Genomic DNA, 26378 nt, shown 5'->3' with positions numbered 1-26378 from the left:
CTTAATGATTAGGAACTCCAGCCGATTTTCTATTCCCTAACAGAAAAGGACTGGGGCCAATTGTAGAAACACCTTTCATCACACCAGCTCAAATCAGCTAACATAGCGTAGACAGAGTAATTGACTCTGGGACCTTTTGATCGATATGCTATGAATACTTTTCAACTGACACATTCTCAGCAGACCAATTTGTTTGTGTGAACATCGACGCTTCATCTGTCAGTAGGCAATTTGAGCTAAACTTGCATTGCAGCAGATGTATACGCTTCTGTCTCAACCATTCAAATATCGTCTGCAGATTGTGCCTTTATTTTATGCAAGGTTAAATATAATGGTATAATTGCACATTCCTTTTAATGCAAACATGTCTTGCAGGTCACGTCATCATGGCAATGGTGCCCTTTTAACAAGAAGGAATTAATTGCATTTTAAAATGATGCTCCAATGATACTTCAGCTCAGTCTATAATTTGGCTAGAATTGCCCTTTATTAGATTAGAAGGCAATGAAGTGTTTTATTTCATGGAGAATCGTTTTTTTAGATTAAAGGTACAGCACATTAATGTTCCAATACATTGTATCCTTGAGCGGTTGGATACACATTCACACCAGTTATTGCCATGTGCCATGCGCCCGAGGACACCGAGGCAGTCAGGACCCGCTGCAAGGAGTACTTCGAAGATCTTCTTAACCGAGACTCTGCCTTTGACACGAGTGCCCTCGACTCCATCCCGCAGCATGCTACCCGCCACCATCTCAGCAAAACCCCAGTCCTGCACGCAGTAGAAAAGGCCATCCATCAGCTCAAGAACAACAAGGCAACGGGAGCGGATGGAATCCTTGCTGAGGCACTAAAATATGGCGGAGGTGCACTATTGGCACGAATACATGACCTCATCTCTCTCATCTGGATAGAGGAGAGCATGCCGGGAGATCTCAGAGATACAGTGATCGTGACCATCTTTATAAAAGGGGACAAGTCCGACTGTGGCAACTAAAGAGGAATCTGACTGTTATCAGCCACTGGGAAATTTGTCACTAGAATCCTCCTCAATCGTCTTCTCCCTGTGGCTGAGGAGCTCCTCCCGGAGTCACAGTACGGATTTTGTCCACTACGTGGTAAAACGGACATGATCTTTACAGCGCGACAACTGAAAGAAAAATGCAGGGAACAGCATCAACCCTTGTACATGGCCTTCTTTGACCTTAGAAAGGCCTTTGACACCGTCAACCATGAGGGACTATGGAGCGTTCTCCTTTGTTTCGGCTGCCCCCAAACATTTGTCGCCATCCTCCGTCTGCTCCACAATGACGTGCAAGCCGTGATCTTGACAAATTGATCCATCACAGACCCAATCCACGTGTGGACCGGGGTCAAGCAGGGCGTCATCACGCCAACCCTCTTTTCGATCTTCCTCGCTGCAATGCTCCACCACACACTCAACAAGCTCCCCGCTGGAGTGGAATTAAACTACAGAACCAGTGGAACCTGTTCAACCTTCGTCGTGTCCAGGCCAGATCCAAGGCCGTCCCATCCTCTGTTGTCGAACTACAGTACACGGATGACGCTTGCGTTTGCGCACATTCAGAGACTGAACTCCAAGTCATAGTCAACATCTTCACTGAGGCGTACGAAAGCATGGGCCTTACACTAAACATCCGTAAGACAAAGGTCCTCCACCAGCCTGTCCTGGTCGCACAGCACTGCCCCCCCCAGTCATCAAGATCCATGGTGCATCCCTGGACAACATGGACCACTTTCCATACCTCGGGAGCCTATTATCAGTAAGGGCAGACATAGACAACGAGGTTCAACACTGCCTCCAGTGCACCAACGCAGCCTTCGGCCGCCTGAGGAAGAGAGTGTTCAAAGATCAGGCTCTCAAATTTGCCACCAAGCTCATGGTCTACCGGGCTGTAGTGACACCCGTCCTCCTGTATGGCTCAGAGACATGTACAGTAGACACCTCAAATCGCTGGAGAAATACCACCAACGATGTCTCCGCAAAATTCTGCAAATCCCCTGGGAGGACAGACGCACCAATGTTAGCATCCTCGATCAGGCCAACATCCCCAGCATCGAAGCACTGACCACAGTCGACCAGCTCCGTTGGGTGGGCCACATTGTTCGCATGCCTAACACAAGACTCCCAAAGCAAGCGCTCTACTCTGAACTCCTACACAGCAAGCGAGCCCCAGATGGGCGGAGGAAACGTTTAAAGGACACCCCCTCAAAGCCTCCTTGATAAAATGCTACATCCCCACCGACACCTGGGAGTCCCTGGCCAAAGATCGCCCTAAGTGGAGGAAGAGCATCCGGGAGTGCGCTGAACACCTCGAGTCTCATCGCCGAGAGTGTACAGAAAACAAGCGCAGACAACGGAAGGAGTGTGCAGCAAACCAGTCCCATCCACCTTTCCTTCAACAACTGTCTGTCCTACCTGTGACAGAGACTGTAATTCCCGAATTGGACTGCTTAGTCACCTAAGAACTCACTTTTAGAGTGGAAGCAAGTCTTCCTCGATTTCGAGGGACTACCTATGATGATGATTTTGGGCAAGTAATCTGGATATAGCAGGTTTAGGAATTCCCTAGTTGGGAGGTGGGTAGGGTTAGGGATAGGGGCCTATCTCACACAACTCCGACTGCTGGTCACCGAGGCTTGGAAACAGGTGGCCACCCTGCCCTATGAACAGGGCTTGGTACAGATCTCAGGAAAAGGGGAAACATTTTATTTCATGGAGAACCCTTTTTTATAAATTGGGAACAGAGACTGTTAGGCCCCAAGTTTCCACACGCGGCAAAACAGGCGCCCCTCCGAGCTGGGCGCCCGTTTTTCGCGCCGAAAACAGTGCCTGAAAAAAACCGCGCTATTCTCGAGCGCTTTGCAGCTCGATGTCTGCTTGGCGCGGTGCCCAGGGGGCGGAGCCTACCACTCGCGCCGATTTTATAAGTAGGAGGGACGGGTACCATTTAAATGAGTTTTTTTCGTGCCGGCAACCCTGCGCGTGCGTGTTGGAGCGTTCGTGCACGCGCAGTGTGAAGGAAACATTGGCACTCGGCCATTTTAAAAAGTGCTGCAGAAAAAGTGAAAATTTGTTTAGGTGAAAATTTGTTTATTGAACCTATGCAAAGGCTTGTATTTTAATTTTCTTGATATTTCTGTGTGTGAGGGTGAGGGAGTGCATTCTGTAATTAAAGATAGACTGTGATAAACGGGACACATGCACTTGTTTGAGACTATTCAAATTCTTTGTAGCTGTTCAATTTTTAACATTTTTTAATAAAACCACATTGCCCTTCCATGATCAGCACTGAGGCTTCTTGCAGCTTTCTCCCCCTGCCGTCGGTCGGGCCCGTCGGGAATGGCTGCCTCAAGTTCTGAGGCTTCCTGCAGCCTTCTCACTGCCTTCCCCCACCCTGCCGTCGGGAAACCGCTGCCTGAAAGGCCTGCCTGAAGCACTTTCACACAGGTAGGAACATGGTTTATTTAATCTTTTCTTTGCTTATAAATGTTTATTCAGGTTGGATTTATTTGTATAATATTTGTATAAGTATAACTAAGGATTTATTGTAGAATGTAATGACTTCCCTTCCCGCCCCTCCCCCCCCCACCCCCCACCTCGTTCCGGACGCCTAATTTGTAACCTGCGCCTGATTTTTTAATGTGTAGACAAGGTTTTTTCAAGCCTACAAAAATCTTCACTTGCTCCATTCTAAGTTAGTTTGGAGTACGTTTTCACTGTGGAAACTTTCAAATCAGGCGTCAGTGGCCGGACACGCCCCCTTTTGAAAAAAGAATTCTGTTCAAAAGTGAAACTGTTCTACCTGACTAGAACTGCAGAAAACTTAAATGTGGAGAATTCCGATTTCTAAGATACTCCGTTCTCCACCAGTTGCTCCTAAAAATCAGGAGCAAATCATGTGGAAACTTGGGGCCTTAGAGTGGGAGATGCATTTCTTGTGTGTATTTCCATACCTGTAACAAACACTTTGATTACACTCTACAGTTCTCCAATAACAATCTGCATCAGCAGAGCTCTCAAACACAGATGTCAAAAACAAGCTGTACTTGCATTCAGTTAAAAACAGATAAAAGCTAAGCTCCAGGAGATTGCTGTTCTGAAATGCTTTCTACCCATAGATTTCTGTGATGCTATTTAAAGAAAGTGTTTACCTGCATCGATCCTGTGCTGAGGAAACAGCTTGAAAAATGCAGAGTCAAGGATAAAATAACCCTGAATACAAAACTGGCTGAGGGATAGAAAACTGAGAGTTGTAGTGAATGGCTGTTTGTCGGACTGGAGGGAGGTATATAGTGGTATTCCCTAAGGTTCAGTATTAGGACCACTGCTGTGTTTGACATACATTAATGACTTGGACTTGGGGGCTGCAGAGCACAATTTCGAAATTTGCTTATGACACGAAACACGGAAGTGTAGTAAACACTAAGGAAGATAGTAATAGGCAGATTGGTGGCATGGGCGGACAAATGGCAGATGAAATTCTATGCAGAGAAGTGTGAGGTGATATATTTTGGTAGATAGAATGAGGAGAGACCATACACACTAAATGGTAGAATTTTAAATGGGGTGCAAGAAGAGAGAGACCTGGGGGTGCTTGTGCACAAACCTTTGAAGATGGCAGGGCAGGTTATGAAAGGAGTTAACAAAGCATACAGGATCCTGAGCTTTATAAATAGAGTACAAAAGCCAGGAAGTTATGCTAAACCTTTATAAAACACTAGTTCGGCCCCAGCTGGAGTATTGTGTCCAATTCTGGGAACCACATTTTAGGAAGGACGTGAAGGCTTTGGAGAGATTTACAAGAATGGTTCCAGGGATGAGGGATTACAGTTACGTGGATACACTAGAGAAGCCGGGGTTGTTCTCCTTAGAGCAGGGCAGGCTAAGAGGAGATTTGATAGGGGAGTTTAAAATCATGAAGCATTTAGATAGAGTAACTAAAGAGACACTGTTTCCAATGGCTGAAGGGTCAATAACCAGAGGGCACAGATTTAAGGTGATTGGCAAAAGAACCAGCGGTGACATGAGGAAAAACTTTTTTACACAATGAGTGTTAGTTAGGATTTGGAATGCACTGCCTGATAGGGTGGTGGAGGTAGGTTCAATAGTAGCCTTCAAAAGGGAGTTCGATAAATACTTGAAGGAGAAACAATTTCAGGGATAATGAGAAAGAGCTGGGGAGTGGGACTAATTGGATTGCCCTTCAAAAGAGCTGCCGCAGACTCGATGGGCCGAATGGCCTCTTTCTATGTGAATGATTCTATGATTCTATGAACGGTCTGCTTTTCTGAGAAACACCCAATGAGACTGAATTAGAATATTTACCAGATTTCACGAGATAAATGAACAAACTTGCATTTTTTAATATCTCATCATATCCTCAGGATGCCCCAACCATTTTACAGCCAATGGATTACTTTGAAAGTACCATTACTGTTGTTATGTAGGCACAGCAAGATCCCAAAATAGCAAGTGAGATAAATGACCAGATTATCTGCTTTTGGTGGTGATGGTCGAGCTTCAATAACAGGAGGATGCTGTGCTCATCTATGAATAGTCCCATGGTATCTTTTACACCAATCCAAGCAGCCAGACAGGGCCATGATTTAATATCTCATCTGAAAAACAGCACCTCTAACAATGCAGCGCTCTCTCAGTGCTGCACTAAAGTATCAGCCTACATTATGCACTGAAGGCCTGGAATGGGACTTGAGCTTCTGACTCAGAGGCAAGTGTTTTATCAGCTAATACTTGGTGATGTAAACATCAATATATTTGGATTTTAGATACTTCAGAACTGCCCACATTTTTCCCCATACATGTTGTGAAGCTTTTGTTGAAACAGGAATTTTTCTGATTCTCCATAAGTATTTCAATTTTAGGTGCTTACATAAAACCAGTAAATATATCAGTCTGCAGAGTATTTCAAAGTACATTGACATATTAGTGAATAACAGACTCTCTGTCCCCATAGAATGCAGGTACAGCAAGTGATCAGGAAGGCCAATGGTATCTTGGCCTTTATTGCAAAGGGGATGGAGTATAAAAGCAGGGAAGTCTTGCTACAGCTATATAAGGTATTGGTGAGGCCACACCTGGAATATCGTGTGCAGTTTTGGTTTCCATATTTATGAAAGACAGTTCAGAGAAAGTTCAATAAGTTGATTCCAAGGATGAGGGGGTTAAACATAAGAACATAAGAACATAAGAATTAGGAACAGGAGTAGGCCATCTAGCCCCTCGAGCCTGCTCCACCATTCAACTTATGAGGAAAGGTTGAGTAGGTTGGGCGTCTATTCATTGGAATTCAGAAGAATGAGAAGTGATCTTATTGAAACATATAAGATTATGAGGGGGCTTGACAAGGTGGATGCAGAGAGGATGTTTCCACTGATCGGGGAGACTAGAACTAGAAGGCATAATCTTAGAATAAGGGGCCACCCATTTAAAACTGAGATGAGAAGAAATTTCTTCTCTCAGAGGGTTGTAAATGTGTGGAATTTGCTGCCTCAGTAAGCTGTGGAAGCTGGGACATTGAATAAATTTAAGACAGAAATAGACAGTTTCTTAAATGATAAAGAGATAAGGGGTTATGGGGAGCGGGCGGGGAAGTGGAGCTAAGTCCATGATCAGATCAGCCATGATCTTATTGAATGGTGGAGCAGGCTCGAGGGGCCGTATGGCCTACTCCTGTTCCTATTTCTTATGTTCTTATGTTATTATAGACATGTAAATGATTGAAATTCACCGTGAGCAAAATTCAATGCACACTCAGGTTTGAATGTGGCACACTTACATTACTGGAGTTTGCAACTGTTACACTTCTTACTGCATGCTAGCCCGCTGACCCACTCACATCATTCACTACATAAGAACATAATAAATAGTAGCAGTAGTAGGCCATTTGGCCCCTCGAGCCTGCTCCACCATTCAATAAGATCATGGCTGATCTGTTCATGGACTCAGCTCCACTTCCCTGCCCACTCCCCATAACCCTTGACTCCCTTATCGCTCAAAAATCTGTCTATCTCCGCCTTAAATATATTCAATGACCCAGCCTCCACAACTCTCTGGGTTAGAGAATTCCATAGATTTACAACCCTCTGAGAGAAGAAATTTCTCCTCATCTCAGTTTTAAATGGGCGGCCCTTTATTCTAAGAATATGTCCCCTAGTTTTAGTTTCCCCTATGAATGGAAATATCCTCTCTGCATCCACCTTGTCGAGCCCCCTCATTATGTTATATGTTTCACCTCTCATTCTTCGGAACGCCAATGTGTATAGGTCCAACCTACTTGCCAAGTGCAATGTACACTGGTGGTTGGGCCTGACACAATCACAGACCTCACTGCACATTGTGGGGTTTGGAGCTGCCCTACCCATTCTCACAGCTCAATGCATGCTACAAAAGCAGGCTGCACACAAGGGTTCTGAACTGGCACACCCTCAGTGGGGATTGGTAGATCGGATACAATTTGTAGATTTTGTAACACAGCATGTCGAAGCACCCTAAAGCTGTCCTTTCCCATTTCTGTTGATGTTCTTTTTTGTAACTGTAACAGACTAAATAATAGATTCTCACCTTCTGTTTGTCCAATACAGGAAGATACGAAACGGCATTAAAAGAAAAAGAGAATGTTAGTAATATAATGTTTGAAATTATAATTGTGTTATTTCATATACAATTACAGGCAACTCTCGATTATCTGGGTCCCTCGGGGATTGGGCTATTCCTGGTAAACAATTTTTCCGTTAGGGTGAATCTACATTTTAAAGTTAAAACTTTAATGAATAAATGCAATCGTTAGGACAAGTTTACATTTATAAATTAAAACTTTAATGAATCAATACAATCAGCTACAAGCAGTAACAAAAGATGGACATTACCAGCATGTATGTACAGGTTCTGTGCCTGGAACCCGGTGCCGGCACTGCCCCCGTTCCCAACGCCAGCGGCGGCCGCGAGAGACAGCGGCTGCAGCAGCACGCACACACACACATACCAACAAAGCAAGGGCAGAGGAGGGTGATTTTTACAGTGAGTGAGAGAATGTGCAAGTGTGAGAGAGAGAGAGAGAGAGAGAGTGAGTGAGAGAGAGAATGAGCAAATACAAATGAGCAGAGTGTTTGGAAGGAGATTTTTCCAAATTATTTGGGGCTGTCTTTTCACTTGTTAGCAACAGAATTTTAAATCCCGTTACAATGGTTTTCCGTTGGATCCGTGTACGGATAATCGAGAGTTGCCTGTACATCATAATATAACAGTAAATAGATGATCAGCTGGCGGTGAAAGGATAAAACGGCAGAAAGGAAAGGTACCTGGATAACTCTTGCAATAATGTAAGGACCAATGAGTGCTGAGCAGCTGCATGTGTTGATATCTGTGGTTGTCGCACTACTGGCCAAAAGATACTCTAGCCTTGATTTCAATCTAACGCACCCAGCGAGAACGGAGCGTGTTCAAGTCAGATGCTTGATTTACACTCCACTGAAGTCAAAGTTCTCACCGAGTACATTAGGTTAAAATCAGGGCTTCTGTTTCTGATACTTTTACGAGCAATGAAGTGATTTTTATCAGCCATTTTTTTGGTTTAAGTCCAAGAATAAATTGTTACAGATAGTCCAAGGTATGAAGTGTTACGGAACCAAAGCGGGTAGGTGGAGTTAAGGTACAGCTCAGCCATAATCTAACTGAATGGCAGAACAGGCTCAAGGGGCTGAATGGCCTCCTCCTGTTCCTATGTTCCTAGTAGCGCTCATTTGTGACATTGACCTTTCACTGTGAAACTCTAAATCAGGCAAACCAATTTATGGGCACACCTATTGTATGGGGTGGAGGGCAGATTGGACCTGTGACACACCAGTTGCATTGAAGCTGTGGGCATAGCATGCCAGCCCCACAGTAGCTATATATATCAGAAAATGCTGGAAATCTCAGCAGGTCAGGCAGCATCTGTGGAGAGGAAGCAGAGTTAATGTTTCGGGTCGACGTCCCTTCGTCAGAACTGGAGAGTGTTCGGAAAGGACAGTTCTTAACAAGCACTGAAAGGGGGAGGGGAAGAAACGTTAACTCTGCTTCCTCTCCACCGATGCTGCCTGACCCGCTGAGATTTCCAGCATTTTCTGTTTTTATTCCAGATTCCAGCATCCGCAGTATTTTGCTTTTGTGTTGTGGAGCTATATATCATTTGTGTGTGTATGAGGAGGGGGGGTTATGTGTACAACATGTCAGCTGCACAACAGCTGTGGATGTGACATACCAACTGTGTGCGATGTATCACCCAGGTGCGATGTATCACCCAGGCAGACTGAAATGATATGAGTTATACTCCAACTATATGGAAAGCTCCCAATCACACTTAATAGCAATTGCGTCTTCAAACTCACGTGCTTTGAAATGTTTGTGCTTCTTGAGTCCACATTGTACCTGCAGGAATAAGACAGGAGACAGTGAGACCAATAGGGGAAACATCCATAGGCAACAGGCACCAATATGACAAAATAAGAAGCAGCGGTAATTCAATCCATCTTGCCCTGTTCAGGTGATATATTTGGAAACAGGAGGCTTGACCCATCCACCTCCACGGAGGTGTGTGGGGGACCTGACCCATCCACCTCCATGGCACGAACCTGGTATTGCAGTACTTCCAGGAACGGTGCAGTGGCTCTAGGCCTTTTGGCTAAGAGCATTGGCGCAGAGTGATCCTTGGCGTGTGCAAGGTGACCTCTGGCGTTTGTGATTTGACAAAGAATTGGAACAATTGGCTACGAATTTAAAAAAAAAAAAAAATTTGGAAACAGGAGGTGGGTGGGGTGGCTTGACCCATCCACCTCCACGAAGGTGTGTGGGGGACCTGACCCATCCACCTCCATGGCACGAACCTGGTATTGCAGTACTTCCAGGAATGGTGCAGTGGCTCTAGGCCTTTTGGCTAAGAGCATTGGCGCAGAGTGATCCTTGGCGTGTGCAAGGTGACCTCTGGCGTTTGTGATTTGACAAAGAATTGGAACGATTGGCTACGAATTTCAAAAAAAAAAAAATTTGGAAATAGGAGGTGGGTGGGATGGCTTGACCCATCCACCTCCACGGAGGTGTGTGGGGGGCCTGACCCTCCACCTCCATGGCACGAACCTGGTATTGCAGTACTTCCAGGAACGGTGCAGTGGCTCTAGGCCTTTTGGCTAAGAGCACTGGCGCAGAGTGATCCTTGATGTGTGCAAGGTGACCTCTGGTGTTTGTGATCTGACAAAGAATTGGAAAGATTGGCTACGAAAATTTTTTTTAAAAAAATTGTGTTTTCTATCAGCATGTTGCAAGATCTCCACTCCCAGCTGAATCAGAAAACTGGCCACTTCTTTGTGGATGTTCAATGTGCATAGGTTTATTTATTCCTATACATATTGACATAATAATGTTGTTGCATCTGTTGTTTTTTTGCATTTTCATCATTAATAAATCTTTTATTGCTTTCTGAATGGACATTGTAGCTCCTCCCCCACCAATAAAAAAAATTCTCCTCATCTGGCTTTATTGCCAATTATTTTAAATCTGTGTCCTCTGGTTACCGACCCTCCTGCCAGTGAAAAGTTTCTTCCTATCTATTCTATCAAAACCCCTCATAATTTCAAACACCTCTATTAAATCTCCCCTTAACCTTCTCTGCTCTAAGGAGAACAATCTCAGCTTCCGTAGCCTCCTAAGTTAACTGAAGTCCCTCATCCCTGGTACCATTCTAGGAGATCTCCTCTGCATCCTCTCCAAGGCCTTGATATCCTTCCTAAATTGTGGTGCCCAGAATTGGACACCATACTCCAGCTGTGGTCTAGCCAGTAATTTATAAAGCTTTAGCATAACTTCCATCCTCTTGTACTCCATGGGGGTCGAAATTGCCGTTTGGGGCAGATAATTCGAATTAAATGATGACTTACTGCCAGGACAGATGGGGCGGAGACTGGAGCGAACTTCAGCCCTTTTGTACACTAAAATGATTGGGGCGGAGTTCGGGGTGGGAAAGGGGCAGAAAAGAGTCGAGAATGGGACAGGAAGGCGGGCGGTGCCATTTTGCGCCATACTGGGCACATCAGCGCGACACATAGTGAGGAGTCCATTGTCCCACCAGGGAGGGGTTTGGCCAGGCCAGCGGTCCGGCACTCAAGAGAAGGTGCTGGGCTGCCTGTTGGCGGCCCGGCCAAACCTGTGGCTGCCATTGTCGGCCGACTGCACTCCCGCGAGGCGGAAAGGAGTCACCACATTGCCGACAAGGGGTCAGAGCACCGCGCTGGGTAGAAAGACGGGGCGCGGCGGAAACCCGGCCAGGGGCAATTCCGGATGGTCACACCATCCGTCTGCCCTTCCCGCCCCATTGCCACGTCTTAGAGGCAGTAATGGGCCTTAATAAAGGGTCAATTTTGGTCTTTATGCCTCTATTTATAAAGCCATAGACCTTGTATACTTTGTTAACAGCTTTATCAACTTATTAGCTCGCTGCAACCTTTTAGGTGCTGCTCTCTTGCTGCATTTTGAACTTCATAGCCGAGTGTGCTGCAGGCCAAGCTCGATGGGCAAGCATTTCCTATGCCAGCAGCCTATTAAAATTAGGGAGGGGCTCCCTGTTGCAATAGTAGGCCAGGCCAGGAATCCAGGATGTAAATAAAGCCAAGCCTGTAGACTGGGCCAATTAAAGCCCACTTTTCCTATTACTGGGCGATGATAGATAGCCTTTGTATAGACATACTACAAAGAGTTAGCAAAGGCACCCGTACAGAATACTCCTGTTACTCCTACCAAACTCCACCTAAAATTCAAAAGCAAAATACAACAGATGCTGGAATCTGAAATAAAAACAAAAAATGCTGGAAATCTCAGCAGTCAGGCAGCATCTGTGGAGAGAGAAACAGAGTCAACGTTTCAGGTCGATGACCCTTCGTCAGAACTGGAAAAAGTTATGTAAAACATTGGTGCAACTCATGTAACAGATTTTAAAGCAAGTGTAGGGGCAGGGAAAGCGGGGAGGGGAGGAAAGAACAAAAGGGAAAGTCTGTGATAGGATGGAAGGCAGGAGAGTAAAATTCAACTGAGTGCCTGGGAAAGTAATATCAGTGGTTGTAGCCAGATGTCGAACAAAGCTCTGCTGAGATTGAAGAACTGATTTTTTTTTAATTGACATAAAGCAAGGAAGGTAAGAACAAAAATGCAAGAAAATAATTACACTGCTGATAGCTGCAAAGGAGAACAGGGGGTTAAACTTATATGGAAAGGAATGGTTGGTTTGATGCCTTCTTGTCACCTGCCTCAAAACAGACAGAGAGAAAGAAATCTCAGATTTATTTTTAGTGTTGCCAAAGCAAAGGAAAGGTGTAAATTCATTTTAACAATCTCCTGCTTGCTTGCTACCTGCCTGATTACCATAAACTGTGAGATTGTTAGCTAATCAAATTAGCCAGGGGGAAGAGGTGGAGCAGGAATACTTGCAACCCCCCCAGGCTCTGAAGCTAGCAAATGCTTCCAATTCCTCATGATGAATATTTCTCAGACAGGTTATTTCTGACTGCTTTTGACCTTTTCAAGATTTTTTCTTGTTGCATCTTTCATTTATTACATGTCAATCTCAAGGAGAACCTCCTTTGCCAAAGAGCGATGGTTGAGGCGAATAGCATAGTTACATTTAAGGGGAAGCTGTTATGTATTGATGTGTGTATCGTCCTGGTACCTAAAATGTATAATAAGCACAATGGTACACCACAGAGGGCGCTGTGGTGGGAGACCTGAAAGTACCTGCAAGAGGCAGTATAAAAGGCTGACCACCACATCTGAGAGTCACTCTGGAGCTGTTCAATAAAAGACCAAGGTCACAGCAGTTAGATCAACACCAGACCGTGTGGAGTCAGTGATTTGTATGCTACATACACCACATTGGCGACAAGGAAACGGACGAATTCCACGCAACCATGGCTACTATGGGCTCGCTAAAGGATTTTACCGTGGGCAATGATTGGGAGGCCTTTACGGAAAGGCTCGAGTACTACTTCACAGCAAACGATCTGACAGAGGACACGAACGCAATGAGAGAGAAGCGTAAGGCGATATTGCTCTCCAGTTGTGGAGATGAGGTTTACTGTCTCGTCAAGGATTTGCTGGCACCTGGGAGTGCCAGGGACAAGTCATACGACGAGCTTACTGAACTCATTCATGACCAGTTGAAACCGAAGGAGAGCATCCTCACGGCCAGATACAAATTTTACCATCACTGCAGACCCGAGGGCCAGGATGTCACCAAATATGCTGCGGACCTCAGGAGACTTGTGGCGCCGTGTGATTTTGGCGCACACCTTGACGAGGCGTTGCGGGACGTTTTCGTCATGGGGATTGGCCATGAGGGCCTCCTTCACAAGCTGCTAGCCACGGAACCCACAGTCACCCTGACAAAGGCCATAACCATCAGCCGGGCATATATGACCTCGACTTGCAGCACCAAACAAATGATCCACACAGTCTCGAACCCGGCAGGCACTGTCCACAGGATAGCGCCCAAAACTGCAGAACGTGGCTCTGCCCGGGGCAGAGAGCATGGACCTCAGAGTCCTGGAACTCAGAGTCCGCTGAGGGGGGCCAATCAAGCAGTACCATGCTGGCGCTGCGGAGGAAGCCATGGGGCTCACCGGTGCAGGTTTGCGGAGTACACGTGCAATACCTGCCACCTGAAAGGCCACCTTCAGCGTATGTGTAAAAGAAATCGGACTCACCATGTGGCTGAGGAGATGGGGGGATGATCCACTGTTCAGCAAGGGGCAGGCAGAAGAAGCTGAGGTGTTGGGACTGTATACATGCACTGACGATTCGCCCCCAGTGGTAATGGAAGTAAAAATCAACGGAGTTTCTGTGAGTATGGAAGTGGACATGGGCTCGGGTCCGTCGTTGATGAGTCAGAGAACTTATGATAAACTGTGGATTAACCCAGCTGCACGACCCAAGCTGGTCCCGGTCACGGCGAAGCTGCGTACCTACACCAGGGAACTAATACCTGTTTTTGGCAAAGCGGAGGTGCAGGTATCCCACAGGGACGAGGCGCACAGTTTACCTTTGTGGGTCGTTGCAGGCGATGGGCCGACGCTCCTCGGCCGGAGGTGGATGGGGACGGTCCGTGGGAGCTGGGAAGACTTCACCACTCCACAGGCTGCTGCTCCCCGGGGTGCTGCCGTGCCCCGGGTTCCCAGAGAGCAGCGCCGACCGAGCTGGAGCTGCAGCCTCAATCCACCCACAGGCAAGCAGAGCAAGCCCCAGCCCCAGACCTCAAGCCACAGAGATCCTGCAGCCTTAGCCCCCACAGGCAAGCAGCCCTGCAGAGGCGGGCCTAGTGGGGGGGAGGAGGGGGGTGAGCCGGCGGGGTGATGCGGGCGGGGTGCGAGAGATCCAGGATGGCCGGCGGATCGGAGGGGCCCACACAGAGGGAGAGTCGGGCGGCGGCAGCAGCTGGAGGTCGGTGGCCACGACGGCCGCAGAGGAGGCCGCTACGGAGGCCGCGGGGGAGGCGGCAAGTGCGGCGGCTGGAGAGGTCACGACGGCTGTAGGAGAGGCGGCAAGTCAGGTGGCAGCGGAGGGCATCCGGAGCGGTGGAGAGCAAGATGGCAGCAGCCTCGTGTCCAGAGCATCAAAGATGGCGGCGCCCAAGGAGAAACCTCGTGGAATCTAAGATGGCGGCTTCAAAAGGAAATGCCCCCGGGAGTCTTAAAAGGGCCTTACCACGTGGTGGTCCCCACAAAGTGACTTTTGTAAGGCAAGAGCGAGTCTAAAATGAGCTATGTTAATGTGATTTATAATAACGGATTTATAATAAGAATTAATATTTTAATGCTGAATGGTCACTGTGTTTGTGTAAAATAATGGATAAGAAGAAGAATTAATGATAAGAGCTAATAAAGAAATCAGGGATCCGTTACCATGTCACTGCACCTCACCCAGAGAAGCTGGGATTTAATAACTATTTAATGTAACTGCTCAGTGTAACCGCAACCTGTTGATGCAACATCTGTACCAGATAACATGTACCATACCAATGCACTGTCTATGCATACCTGCCTTCCGTTGGACAAACAAGGTCGAGATCCCCGGCAACGGCTTCGGGACTGGGGGGGGAAGTGAGATGTTATGTATCGATGTGTGTATCGTCCTGCGTCCTGGGGGGGGGAGTGAGATGTCATGTATTGATGGGTGTATTGTCCTGGTACCTTAAATGTATAATAAGCACAATGGTACACCACAGAGGGCGCTGTGGTGGGAGACCTGAAAGTACCTGCAAGAGGCAGTATAAAAGGCTGACCACCACACCTGAGAGTCACTCTGGAGCTGTTCAATAAAGGACGAAGGTCACAGCAGTTCGATCAACACCAGATCGTGCGGAGTCAGTGATTTGTGTGCTACATACATCACAGAAGCTAGATAAGTAGACGAGGGAGAAAGGAATAGAAGCATATGTTGATAGGGTGAGATGAAGTAATGTGGGAGGGGGTTCATGTGGAGCATAAACACCGGCATAGACCTGTTAGACCGAATGGTTTGTTTCTGTGTTGTCAAAATTTACGTAATTCTATGATTTTGTCCTGTGTGAAGGTAATTGTGAAAACTATTAAGTGGAAATAAGATTGGCCAAAGAGGACGATTATTCCTCATCTAAACTTGTTAAATCTACTCTTATAATTTGGGTTTGGGCAGTTATCTTTTCTCATACCCAACTCTAAGCCAGTCCCCGTGTCTTCAGTGGCTGCAGTGGCACATCTTCCATGCAAAGTAATCAGGTGGAACACAAAACTGTTGCATTACACGCTATCAGAAGATGATTAGTATCAGTTATGCCTGACACTTTTCTGTAACAGACTAAACTACCAACCAGGTTTATTCACTGATAGTCATTCGCAGAAATAAGCACTCACAGCCAAAGATTGGAGTCAGCTCAACAGACACAGCAGTTTTGAACCAGTTCATGAAAGGGTTAAACAGACAAACCATTCAGCTGGTTTTCATTACAGTTCTGTCAAACGATGGACAAACACTTCTCAGAAAAAGGCTTAGTGGCCCAATCCCAACCCATTACAATCTTACTTAAAGTTACATTAGAGTTCCTTCCTATGGTGTAATGTCTTCTCGCGTCGTAAAACATCCCAAGACGCTTCAAGGAGCATTATCAAACAAAATCTGACACTGAGTCACATAAGGAGATATTGAGGCAGAAATTCCGAGGAGGGCTTCCCATGGGTAAATCCAGAAAAAATAGAAATAAAATGCGCGCTTACCTGAAGCTGCGGCGCCCGCTGGAACTCCCGATCCACAGGCCTCCTCTCCCTACGACGCGCAGCGCGTGCACGTCGGGACATCCGCAGGAGTCATGTGTGCCTGGATACCCAATCACAGGTAAGTATTTTCTCATTCATTGTAATAGGAGTTTCGTAAGTTACGAAACTCCTGTTGCAATGAATGAGAAAAACCCCAAAACGCACAAACATTACATAAAACATGTAAAAAAACACCTCACACAATAAACGACTATAAATTAAAAAGGTTACACATGTTTTTTAAAGAAAAAAAGAATTCCCGATTTGAAAGAAAATTAGGGTTGGGGTTTAAAATTACATTATCTGAGTGGGCAGGGTTTTAACATAAATGTATTTTTAAAATTTTTATTTTAATCATGTTTTTTCTGTTTTTAAACTCTTAGGCCTATAAAGGTCAGCTATGCGCAAGAGTTTTGAGGACATTTGCCGTGCAAGATATGGGTAAATAGCCCAAACTTCCACATACAAATGTCCTCGCTCCCAATCTGCGGATCATCTAGATTGGAAAAGCCGGTATTCAGCGCATGCGCATTGCTGAAAATCAGCTTTTCCGATGCCTTCTCGGGTCCATAGAATCTTCGTATGGACCCGGGACGTTGGAAATTCTGGGTCATTGTCTTTCAGATGAGACGTTAAACTGAGGTCCCGTCTGCTCTATCAGGTGGGTGTAAAAGATCCCATGGCGCTATTTCGAAGAAGAACAGGGAGTTCTCCCTGGTGTCCTGGCCAAAATTTATCCGTCAATCAATATAACAAAACAGATTATCTGGTCATTGTCACATTGCTGTTTGTGGGAGCTTGCTGTGCTCAAATTGACTGCCGCGTTTCTCACATTACAACAGTGACTGCACTCCAAAAGTACTACATTGGCTGTAAAGCACTTTGCGACATCTAGTGATTGTGAAAGGCGCTATATAAATGCAAGTCTTTCTTTCTTTCTATGCCCTAAAGCTTGATTAAATCTTGTTCATTCTATACATAAATAGCAAGATCCATTACAGAAGCATAAAACCATCCCGATTATGAGATGTGCCGTCTGACAAGGGACGGGGTGGGGGGGGGGGGGTGGTCTATGAGTGATTTTGAACTCCCAGCAGGAAATGGGCAGGACGAGAGCAGTGACTGCCCAGATGAGTGGACTGCAATCTATGTTTCTGAGTTTCTTCCTCATTTACATGGTTGAGGCAAGCTGCCAGAGCAAAACATACAGAAAGACTTGCATTTATATAGCGCCTTTCATGACCACCAGATGTCTCAAAGTGCTTTACAGCCAATGAAGTACTTTTGAAGTCACTGTTGTATGGTGGGAAACATGGCAGCCAATTTGCACACAGCAAGCTCCCACAAACAGCAATGTGATAATGACCAGATAATCTGTTTTCCTTATGTTGATTGAAGGATAAATATTGGGCAGGACACCGAAGATATCTCCGCTGCTCTTCTTTGAAATAGTGCCATGGGATCTTTTACAACCACTTGAGAGAGCAGACGGGGCCTTGGTTTAATATCTCATCTGAAATATAGCACCTCCAACAACACAGCTCTCCGCCAGCACCACACTGGAGTGTCAGCCTAAATTTATCTACTCAAGCTCCTGGAGTGGGAATTGAACCCACACCTTCTGACTCAGAGGCAAGTGTGCTACCTACTGAGCCAGGGCTTCCCATAGGCAGCTCTCTAATTAGAAGGCGGGACATTGGGTGCCGCTGCAGCAAGTTAAAGGAACGGGAGATTTTTTTTTTGTGGGCAAAAGAGGGAAGCAACATTGCGGAGCTTCAGGTTGCCTTTAGGCAACGTGAGGTTTTCGGATGCAGCCATGGGGATGCTAGTGGAGCAAGTAAACAACAGAAAGGAGGCCCTCTAGTGGACTACTGAAGTACTGCAACTGCTGATGTAAATAATAAAGGATCATGTGGCAAGGTCAAATGATGATAGTTTTTGTTAAGGAGCCATCTTGTTTGTAATGTGCTTATTAGTAATGACGTAGGAATATATCACAGTGAGTATGGCAGCAGATTGAAGAGCAGGCATGGCAAGGGGTGGCACAGCACATGAATGCCATCAGCATTTTTGCCAGTACCTAGCAACAGTGCTGAAAGATATTTAATGATCACACCATGAGTGCCAAGGTAAAGCTCCCCTTCACTCTCTCTTATATTTTTGGAACAGGACGTCAAGAACTGTACCTTTGCCTCAGCACTATCAACCCTTCCTTTGCCTGCTTGCCATGACTCCCTATGTCAACAAGGAAGACTTCACTGCAACTCCTTTCTGCTTGCAGTCACACCCTTAAAAGCTGCTACTTGTCCCTCTTGGCCGCACTTGCTGCTTCTTCTCGTCATCATGCACACCACGGTAAGCTGGCTCATACATATTGAAATCCTTTGCCCTGGGGCATATATTAACCCACTTCCATTCTTCTCGCAGGAGAAGCTGGAGAAAACTACAGGAGCGAGACAACCTGCACAGGAGGAGGTGCTGCTACACTGCAAACACTGACAACATCACCAACATTGGAAGTCACGCAGCATCAGAGATCGTGAGGGTCGAGGCCTATACAGCAGGGTGTCTTGGCATCTTCCCTTCCTTTTCTTTTTCTACTTAACTCTTTCAATCACACACTCACACAATGTGCATGACAACCTGGTGGTGCATTGTGCGGCCAGTGATCTGCTAGTGCCTACCCTCGCAACTCCATCCTAACCTTTGTCCAAGTGCCCTATTTCTAGGTCAATCAGACGGCTCGTCTCAGCTGCCAGACCGACTGATGAAGATATCATCATCATCATAGGTAGTCCCTCGGAATCGAGGAAGACTTGCTGCAGTACAAAGGGACCTGGAGTCCTTGTGCATGAAACACAAAAAGTTAGTATGCAGGTACAGCAAGTAATCAGGAAGGCAAATGGAATGTTGGCCTTTATTGCAAGGGGGATAGAGTATAAAAGCAGAGATGTTCTGCTACAACTGTACAGGGTATTGGTGAGGCCACACCTGGAGTACTGCGTACAGTTTTGATCTCCGTATTTAGGGAGGGATATACTTGCATTGGAGGCCGTTCAGAGAAGGTTCACTAGGTTGGTTCCAGAGATGAGGGGATTGACTTACGAGGATAGGTTGAGTAAGTTGAGCTTATACACATTGGAGTTCAGAAGAATGAGAGGTGATCATATTGAAACCTATAAGATAATGAGGGGGCTCGACATGGTGGAGGCAAAGAGGATATTTCCACTCATAGGGGAAACTAAAACTAGGGGACATTGTCTTAGAATAAGAGGCCATCCATTTAAAACTGAGATGAGGAGAAATTTCTTCTCTCAGGAGGATTGTAAATCTATGGAATTCTCTGCCCCAGAGAGCTGTGAAGGCTGGGTCATTGAATATATTTAAGGCAGAGATAGACAGATTTTTGAGCAATAAGGGATTAAAAGGTTATGGGAGCGGGCAGGGAAATGGAGCGGAGTCCATGATCAGATCAGCCATGATCTTATTGAATGGCGGAGCATGCTCGAGGGGCCAAATGGCCTACTCTTCCTCTTATTTCTTATGTTCTTGTGTTCGTATGAGCAGCGAATACAGCATACTAAGTTGAAAGAAGTACAAGTAAATCGTTGTTTCACCTGGAAGGAGTATTTGGGGCCCTGGATAGTGGGGAGGGAGGAGGTAAAAGGGCAGGTGTTGCATCTCCTACGCTTGCACAGGAAGGTGCCATGGGAAGGGGAGGGGGTGCTGGCGGTGACTGCGGAATGGACCAGATTGTCGCAGGGGGAGCGGTCCCTTAGGAACGCTGAGAGGGGAAGGGAGGGGAAGATGTGTTTGGTGGTGGGATCACGCTGGAGGTGACGTAAATGGCGGAGGATGATCCGTTGAACGTGGAGGCTGGTGGGGGTGAAAGGTGAAAACAAGGGGAACCCTGTCATGGTTCTGAGAGGGAGGGCAAGGGGTGAGAGTAGAGGTGCGGGAAATAGAACGGACACGGTCGAAGACCCATGTTAATCATGGTGGAGGGGAATCTTCGGTTGAGGGAGAAGGAAGACATGTCAGAGGCACTAGTGTGAAAAGTGGCATCATCAGAGCAGAAGAGATGGAGAAACTGGGAGAATGGAATGGAGCCCTTACAGGATGCGGGGTGGGAGGAAGTTTAGTCCAGGTAGCTGTGGGGAGTCAGTGGGCTTATAGTGGATACTGGTCGAAAGCCTATCCCCAGAAATGGAGACAGAGAAGTCGTGGAAGCGAAGGGAAGAGTCGGAGATGGACCATGTGAAGGTGAGGGAAGGGTGGAAATTGAATGCAAAGTGAATGAAATTTTCAAGTTCAGGGCGAGAGCAGGAAACAGCACAGACACAGTCATCAATGTACCGGAAAAAGAGGTGAGGGAGGGGACCCGAGTAAGACTGGAACAAAGAACGTTCCACATATCCCACGAAAAGGCAAGCATAGCTAGGACCCATGCGGGTTCCCATAGCAACACCTTTAATTTGGCGAAAATGAGTGGAGTTAAAGGAGAAGTTGTTCAATGTGAGAACAAGTTCAGTCAGGCAGAGAAGATGGTGGTGGATGGGGACTGGTTGGGCCTCTGCTTGAGGAAGAAGCAGAGCGCCCTCAGGCCATCCTGGTGGAGGATGGAAGTGTAGAGGGATTGGACGTCCAGAGTGAAAAGGAGACAGTTGGGGCCAGGAAACTGGAAACTGTTAAAGTGACGGAGGGCGTCAGAGGAGCCGTAGATGTAGGTGGGAAGAGAGTGGACAAGGGGAGAAAAAAATAGAGTCAAGATAGGAAGAAATAAGTTCTGTGGGGCAAGAACAGGATGAAATGATGGATCTACCGGGACAGTCCTGTTTGTGGATCTTGGGAAGTGAGCTGTGTGGGTTTGGGGAACTATGAGGTTGGTGGCTATGGAGGAAAGATCTCCAGAGGAGATAAGGTCAGTGATGGTCTGGGAAATTATGGCTTGATGTTCAGTGGGGGGGGGGGTCATGGTCCAAGAGGAGGTAGGAGGAGGTGTCAGAGTTGCCAATCAGCCTCTGCAAGGTAGAGGTCGGTTCGCCAAACAACAACAGCTTCACCCTTGTCAGACGGTTTAATGGCAAGGTTGGGGTTGGATCTGAACGAGCGGAGTGCTGCAAGTTCAGAGGGAGGTAGGTTGGAGTGAGTGAGGGGAACAGAGAAATTGAGATGGCCGATGTCTCATCGGCAGTTTGAAATCAAAAGATCTAGAGAGGGTAAGGTCCAGGTAGAGCGAGAATTCTGAAAATGTGAGAAAGGCTGATCGCCTTACCCTTCAGCCCATCATCCCTTTTGTTTCTCAAATCTCTCCTGCCTTCCATCCTATCACAGACCTTTCCTTTTGTTCTATCTTCCCCTCCCCCTTTCAGTGCTTAAGAGTGTGCGCTTTTCGAACACTCTCCAGTTCTGAATAAGGATCATCGACCCGAAACGTTAACTCTGTTTTTCTCTCCACAGATGCTGCCTGACCCGCTGAGATATTTACACTCTCTGTTTTTATTATGTCAAATAGTATGGTGAGTATGAAGTTCCAGGTGGGAATATTCTGATTAAGTTCTCTGACAGGTAGAAAAGAAAAAAAAAACTGGAAAAATATCCTCAAAATAAAACGATCAAGTGTCCTCATAGACCTCTTTGAATGCAAACAAAATAGCAGCTGACAACCATGGCAGACGATGTTATGTGGACGAATTCATGACTCAGTCGTATTGCATTGCCAACTAGGAAAGAACGTGGGCAGAAGCATGGCAGTGGGATTGCTTTAGGAATATTCTAGCTCAGAGTCAGCGCACATACTGGGCCGAATGACCTCCTCCCGTAAACTTCTGTGGTTCTTCGGTGGCATCGAAGTGACCACCAGGCCAACATTTCAATGTTGCAACTGCGAAACTGGTGAGCACTTTTACCACTTGATAAACTTGACTGGAGAATTAAGCAGGGCACGAAGTGGGAAGAGATCTGGCACAACTGATCTCCGGCCATAACTGATTGGAAAATTTACCTTGTGATTTAACAGTTCCCTGACCACACATTTGGTAAAATGAAGGAATCTAATCTGTTTATTAATCAGCAAAATTGAGATGGGCACTACTGGAACCCTGGACTGTGATACCATTACAGTTGCATTTCCTCAATTGATATTTGTGGCGATTTTAAACATTTAATGCATCTCCAGGATTTGTAAACATTGTGAACATTATCTAAATTCTCCAAACTGTTCCTGATCACTACCCATCAAGGGTCACATTTTCCAATTGACCTATTCTCTGCCCTGTTACAAAAATCCAATCAATACAGACAATTTCTATTGCTGAAGACTTTTCGTCGTATTCCTGCTATGATGTAGCATAGTTAAATTGCCATGGAGATTGTATGTTTGGAGAATAACCTCTACAGACAGCAATCAACAATCTGCAATACATTAGCCCGAGGCAATGTCCAACTCATCCGATTATCATATCCCAATACACCAGATCACTTCCCATTCATTTCCATTCCGCACAATTGCAATGGCTTTGCAAACCAACATTTGTAGAGTTGATTTTAATGTGTGGTGGTGGGAGAAATGGTTGGTAGTGGATCAGCTACCCGTTATATAGCCCACCCAGTTTTCTTTTCTACTGACTTCGGGTGTTATGGATCGGGTGCCCGTGAAACATTACTGCCTGTTTCCCACCACCACAGTAAGTTAAAATCAACCCTACTATCTGAGGACAGGAGAAAGAGGTGAGCAGGCTTTTATTTGACCCCAACTTCTATCACTAATTAAATCAGAAAATTGGCTCTTTCAGCAAAGGGGACTGGTTGTGAATGATGGAAAAAGATCAATTTTCTCTTTAAAGCAATGGTGGGCTTTTACCTTCCACTCAGGGCCTGAAGATATACATCAGTGACGTGATTGTGAGTCACTAAATTGTTAGAGAAATGATCTCTACTAAATAGAAGTACAATATGCAACAACACATGCCAATGCTGCACCACTTAGTCAACACAGGGCTGAAGGGAAAATGATTACTTGTGATTAAAATGTAATTATTATTGTTCTGAAACTGTTCACTGTGTAATATGAGCACGATCAATGCACTTAAGACAGATTTACCAACAGTTTTGCCATTTGTAGATGACTGTTAGGTATCCTCTATCGTTATAAAATTGGGTCTGTAGTGCAAAGATTTGTACTAATATTGTAAAGAATATTTCTTTCTGGATTTATATTTTAGGGGTGTAGAAGGCTGCATTTTATTTTGTTTTGTTTTTTCAGCGAATGGTGTTGGGAGATGTAACTCTGTTTGTAAAATGAATGCAGAAGTACCTGCTATATTTTGTATCGATTGCTTTGCTCATAGATTGGCTGGCCTTGTTAACAAATTATCTTTCGTTCTTTGGCTTTCAGTAGAATTTCAGCGTACACAAGGACACAGAGAGCAGAGTGCAGCACCTGGCAGGATGAAATGCTATTACTCACACATCAAAACGCAGATTCTGCTTCTCTTCAAAGAAGTAATCCAGGACAAACTTCCGCACAAAATCCGGGTTCAATGTGTTTTCAATCACTTCGGTCCTTCCGTACTGGGAGAAGGGGAAAAAAAAAGAGAAATAAAAAGACAGAAGAAAGTAATTTATCTGCAGAGGGCTTTGGAAACGCACAGCTATCACTCAGTTAACAAGAGCCTTCAAGGAATGAAACACTCAAAGGCTTCTCAATCTCTTGGAGATGGGCAGATAATCAGAAGCTCACTGATTGAAAGAGATGGAGCTCAGCAGATCTGGAAATAATATGGTGTAATAGTTTATTGATTAATGTTCTGTTTCAGACATTCTGTTTTCTATCTTATGCCACTGCCCAGACTTGTTTAGAATGATGGGGGTGAATTTTCCACTCCTGTTTACCTCTGGTTTTGCTCTGGAGGAGTGGCAATGGCGGCGGTGAGCTCTTCTGGGCGGATGGCCAGCTTCTAGCTGTGATATATTCACAGAGCACAGCACACATAGCTTCTAACATGGCAGGCAGCTCTTTCGGAAGCCAACCGGAACATTCCTGGTTCTGTTTAATTATTAACTCTGTAGTTGCAGTACACAATACGTCCACATCCACAGTGTGGCGCTACAAACATTACAAGCTCACAGACATTACACTTCTCCCTCCTTAATGAAGAAGTTATTATAACAACATCATGCATAACTTGCATGTTTATACATGATATAGACTTATTCTTTTTTCCATGTTTACAAATTTAACTTAACCACTTGTTTTCTGTTTCGAAGAGGATAACTTCACTCTCGAACAGAACCTTCCAAACATGATGTCGAATCTAAACTCCTTCGAGGCTCATCCTAAGGAACGTTTTTTTCCACAGAATTTCCTTGATTTTCATTTGAACTCACTCTAACTTCAGGCTCTTTGTTTTCCTGACTCGGACTCAGGCTTACATTCTGATTTTTTCTTGGATTTGTTTCCAGTACATTAGATGCACGATATGCTACTGGTATATCAAAACTATCTGATGAGTTAGAAATAATTGGATCATTCCCACCTTCAACTCCTTCCATGTCTGTAGGTAAAATATGATCAAAATGAACAAACCTAACCTGTCCATTATCAAACATCTTTACCAAATATGTGCAAGGACCACATATCTTCACCACTCTTCCTAGCAACCACTTTAACCATTTATGATGATGGTCCTTCACTCTCACCTTCTGGTTTAATTTCTCTCTTTTACTCTACCTCTATCATGATTCTCTTTCTGTCTTAATTGTGTCTCATCTACGGACTGTGCCATGTTTGGTTTTAACCACGAGAATCTGGTTCGTGGCTGTTGTTTGAGAAAAAACTCTGCTGGTGTTCTACCAGTAGTTGTGTGAGGAGTATTATGATATGTAATTAGAAAATTAGCCAATCTGTGATCCAATCACAACTGTCGTTTTTTTGGATTTGGATCTAACATTTGTTTTATGAGGGCACGTTTTACAATTTGTACTGTGCGCTCTGCTGCACCATTCAAGGCAGGGTGGTATGGTGAAACCTTGGTATGTTTCACACCATTTTTGCTCGTGAATTGTGCAAATTCTTCTGAATGAAATTGTGGTCCATTATCCGAAACAATTTCTTCAGGGAGGCCAAATGAAGAAAATAATCTTTGTAAAATCTCCAATGTTTTACTTGTTGTTATTTTCCACATTGGGAACACCTCAACCCACTTCAAATGGCTATCAATCACCATGAACAATTGTTGTCCTTCTAACTCAGCAAAATCAATATGTAGCCTTTGCCACACCCTGGGAGGCTATTTCCATGGCTGTAAAGGTACTGAGGGTGGTTACCGATTGACATGTCGTACACTGACTCATGATGTACTCTATATCTTTATCAAGACCTGGTCACCATAAATAACTGCGTGCAAAACTCTTGATCAAGCACATTCCCAGGTGCTGGTCATGGAGGTCTCTTAATAATTTGGGCCTGAATTTATTTGGTATAACCACTCTTGCACCCCACATGATATAATCTTTTTTGAATGAAGAATGGATGAATATCTTTGTCTGTTACCTGATTTGGTCATCCATTTGCAATATACTCATACATCTTTGACATCACTGGATCACGTTTAGTTGCTTTACCAATCTCTTCAGCTGTGACTGACAGTTCATCAATGTATGAAAAATAAAACACCTCTTCCATATAGGGTGTAACTTGTGATGGGGAAGGCAATCTAGACATAGCATCAGCATTACCGTGATCAGCTGATCGTCTATATTGAATATCATATGTATATGCCGACAAAATCAAAGTCCATCTCTGCATTCGGGCTGCAGCTAATGTTGTAAATGGGGACTTTGGATGGAGGATTGCTGTTAGGGGCTTATGGTCCATTACGATGGTAAACTTATGACCATACAAGTATTTTCTTGACCCCAAAAATTAATGCCAAAGCTTCCCTTTCAATTTGTGCATAATTACTCTCACTGGCACTGATAGTGCGTGAAGCAAAAGCAATTGGTCTCTCCTCCCCACTAATTAATAC

At 45.3% G+C, this 26378-nt stretch overlaps 1 protein-coding gene across 1 annotated transcript in view; it reads right to left on the bottom strand.

Moving 5' to 3' along the window:
• Positions 1 to 26378, bottom strand: part of LOC139276919 (copine-9-like) — a 615931-nt gene that overhangs the window by 385436 nt on the left and 204117 nt on the right. Inside the window, exons 4-5 of the mRNA XM_070894913.1 lie at positions 23819 to 23922; positions 9412 to 9451 (exon numbers count right to left, since the gene is read on the bottom strand). Of these exons, the coding sequence (XP_070751014.1) occupies positions 9412 to 9451; positions 23819 to 23922 (144 nt within the window). The remainder of the gene's footprint in view (positions 1 to 9411; positions 9452 to 23818; positions 23923 to 26378) is intronic.

This window comes from Pristiophorus japonicus, chromosome 12, assembly GCF_044704955.1.
Source record: "Pristiophorus japonicus isolate sPriJap1 chromosome 12, sPriJap1.hap1, whole genome shotgun sequence".
Taxonomy (NCBI): Eukaryota; Metazoa; Chordata; class Chondrichthyes; family Pristiophoridae; genus Pristiophorus; species Pristiophorus japonicus.
The sequence above is the reverse complement of the archived record's forward strand: the minus strand, read 5'-3'. Positions and strand labels throughout refer to the sequence as shown.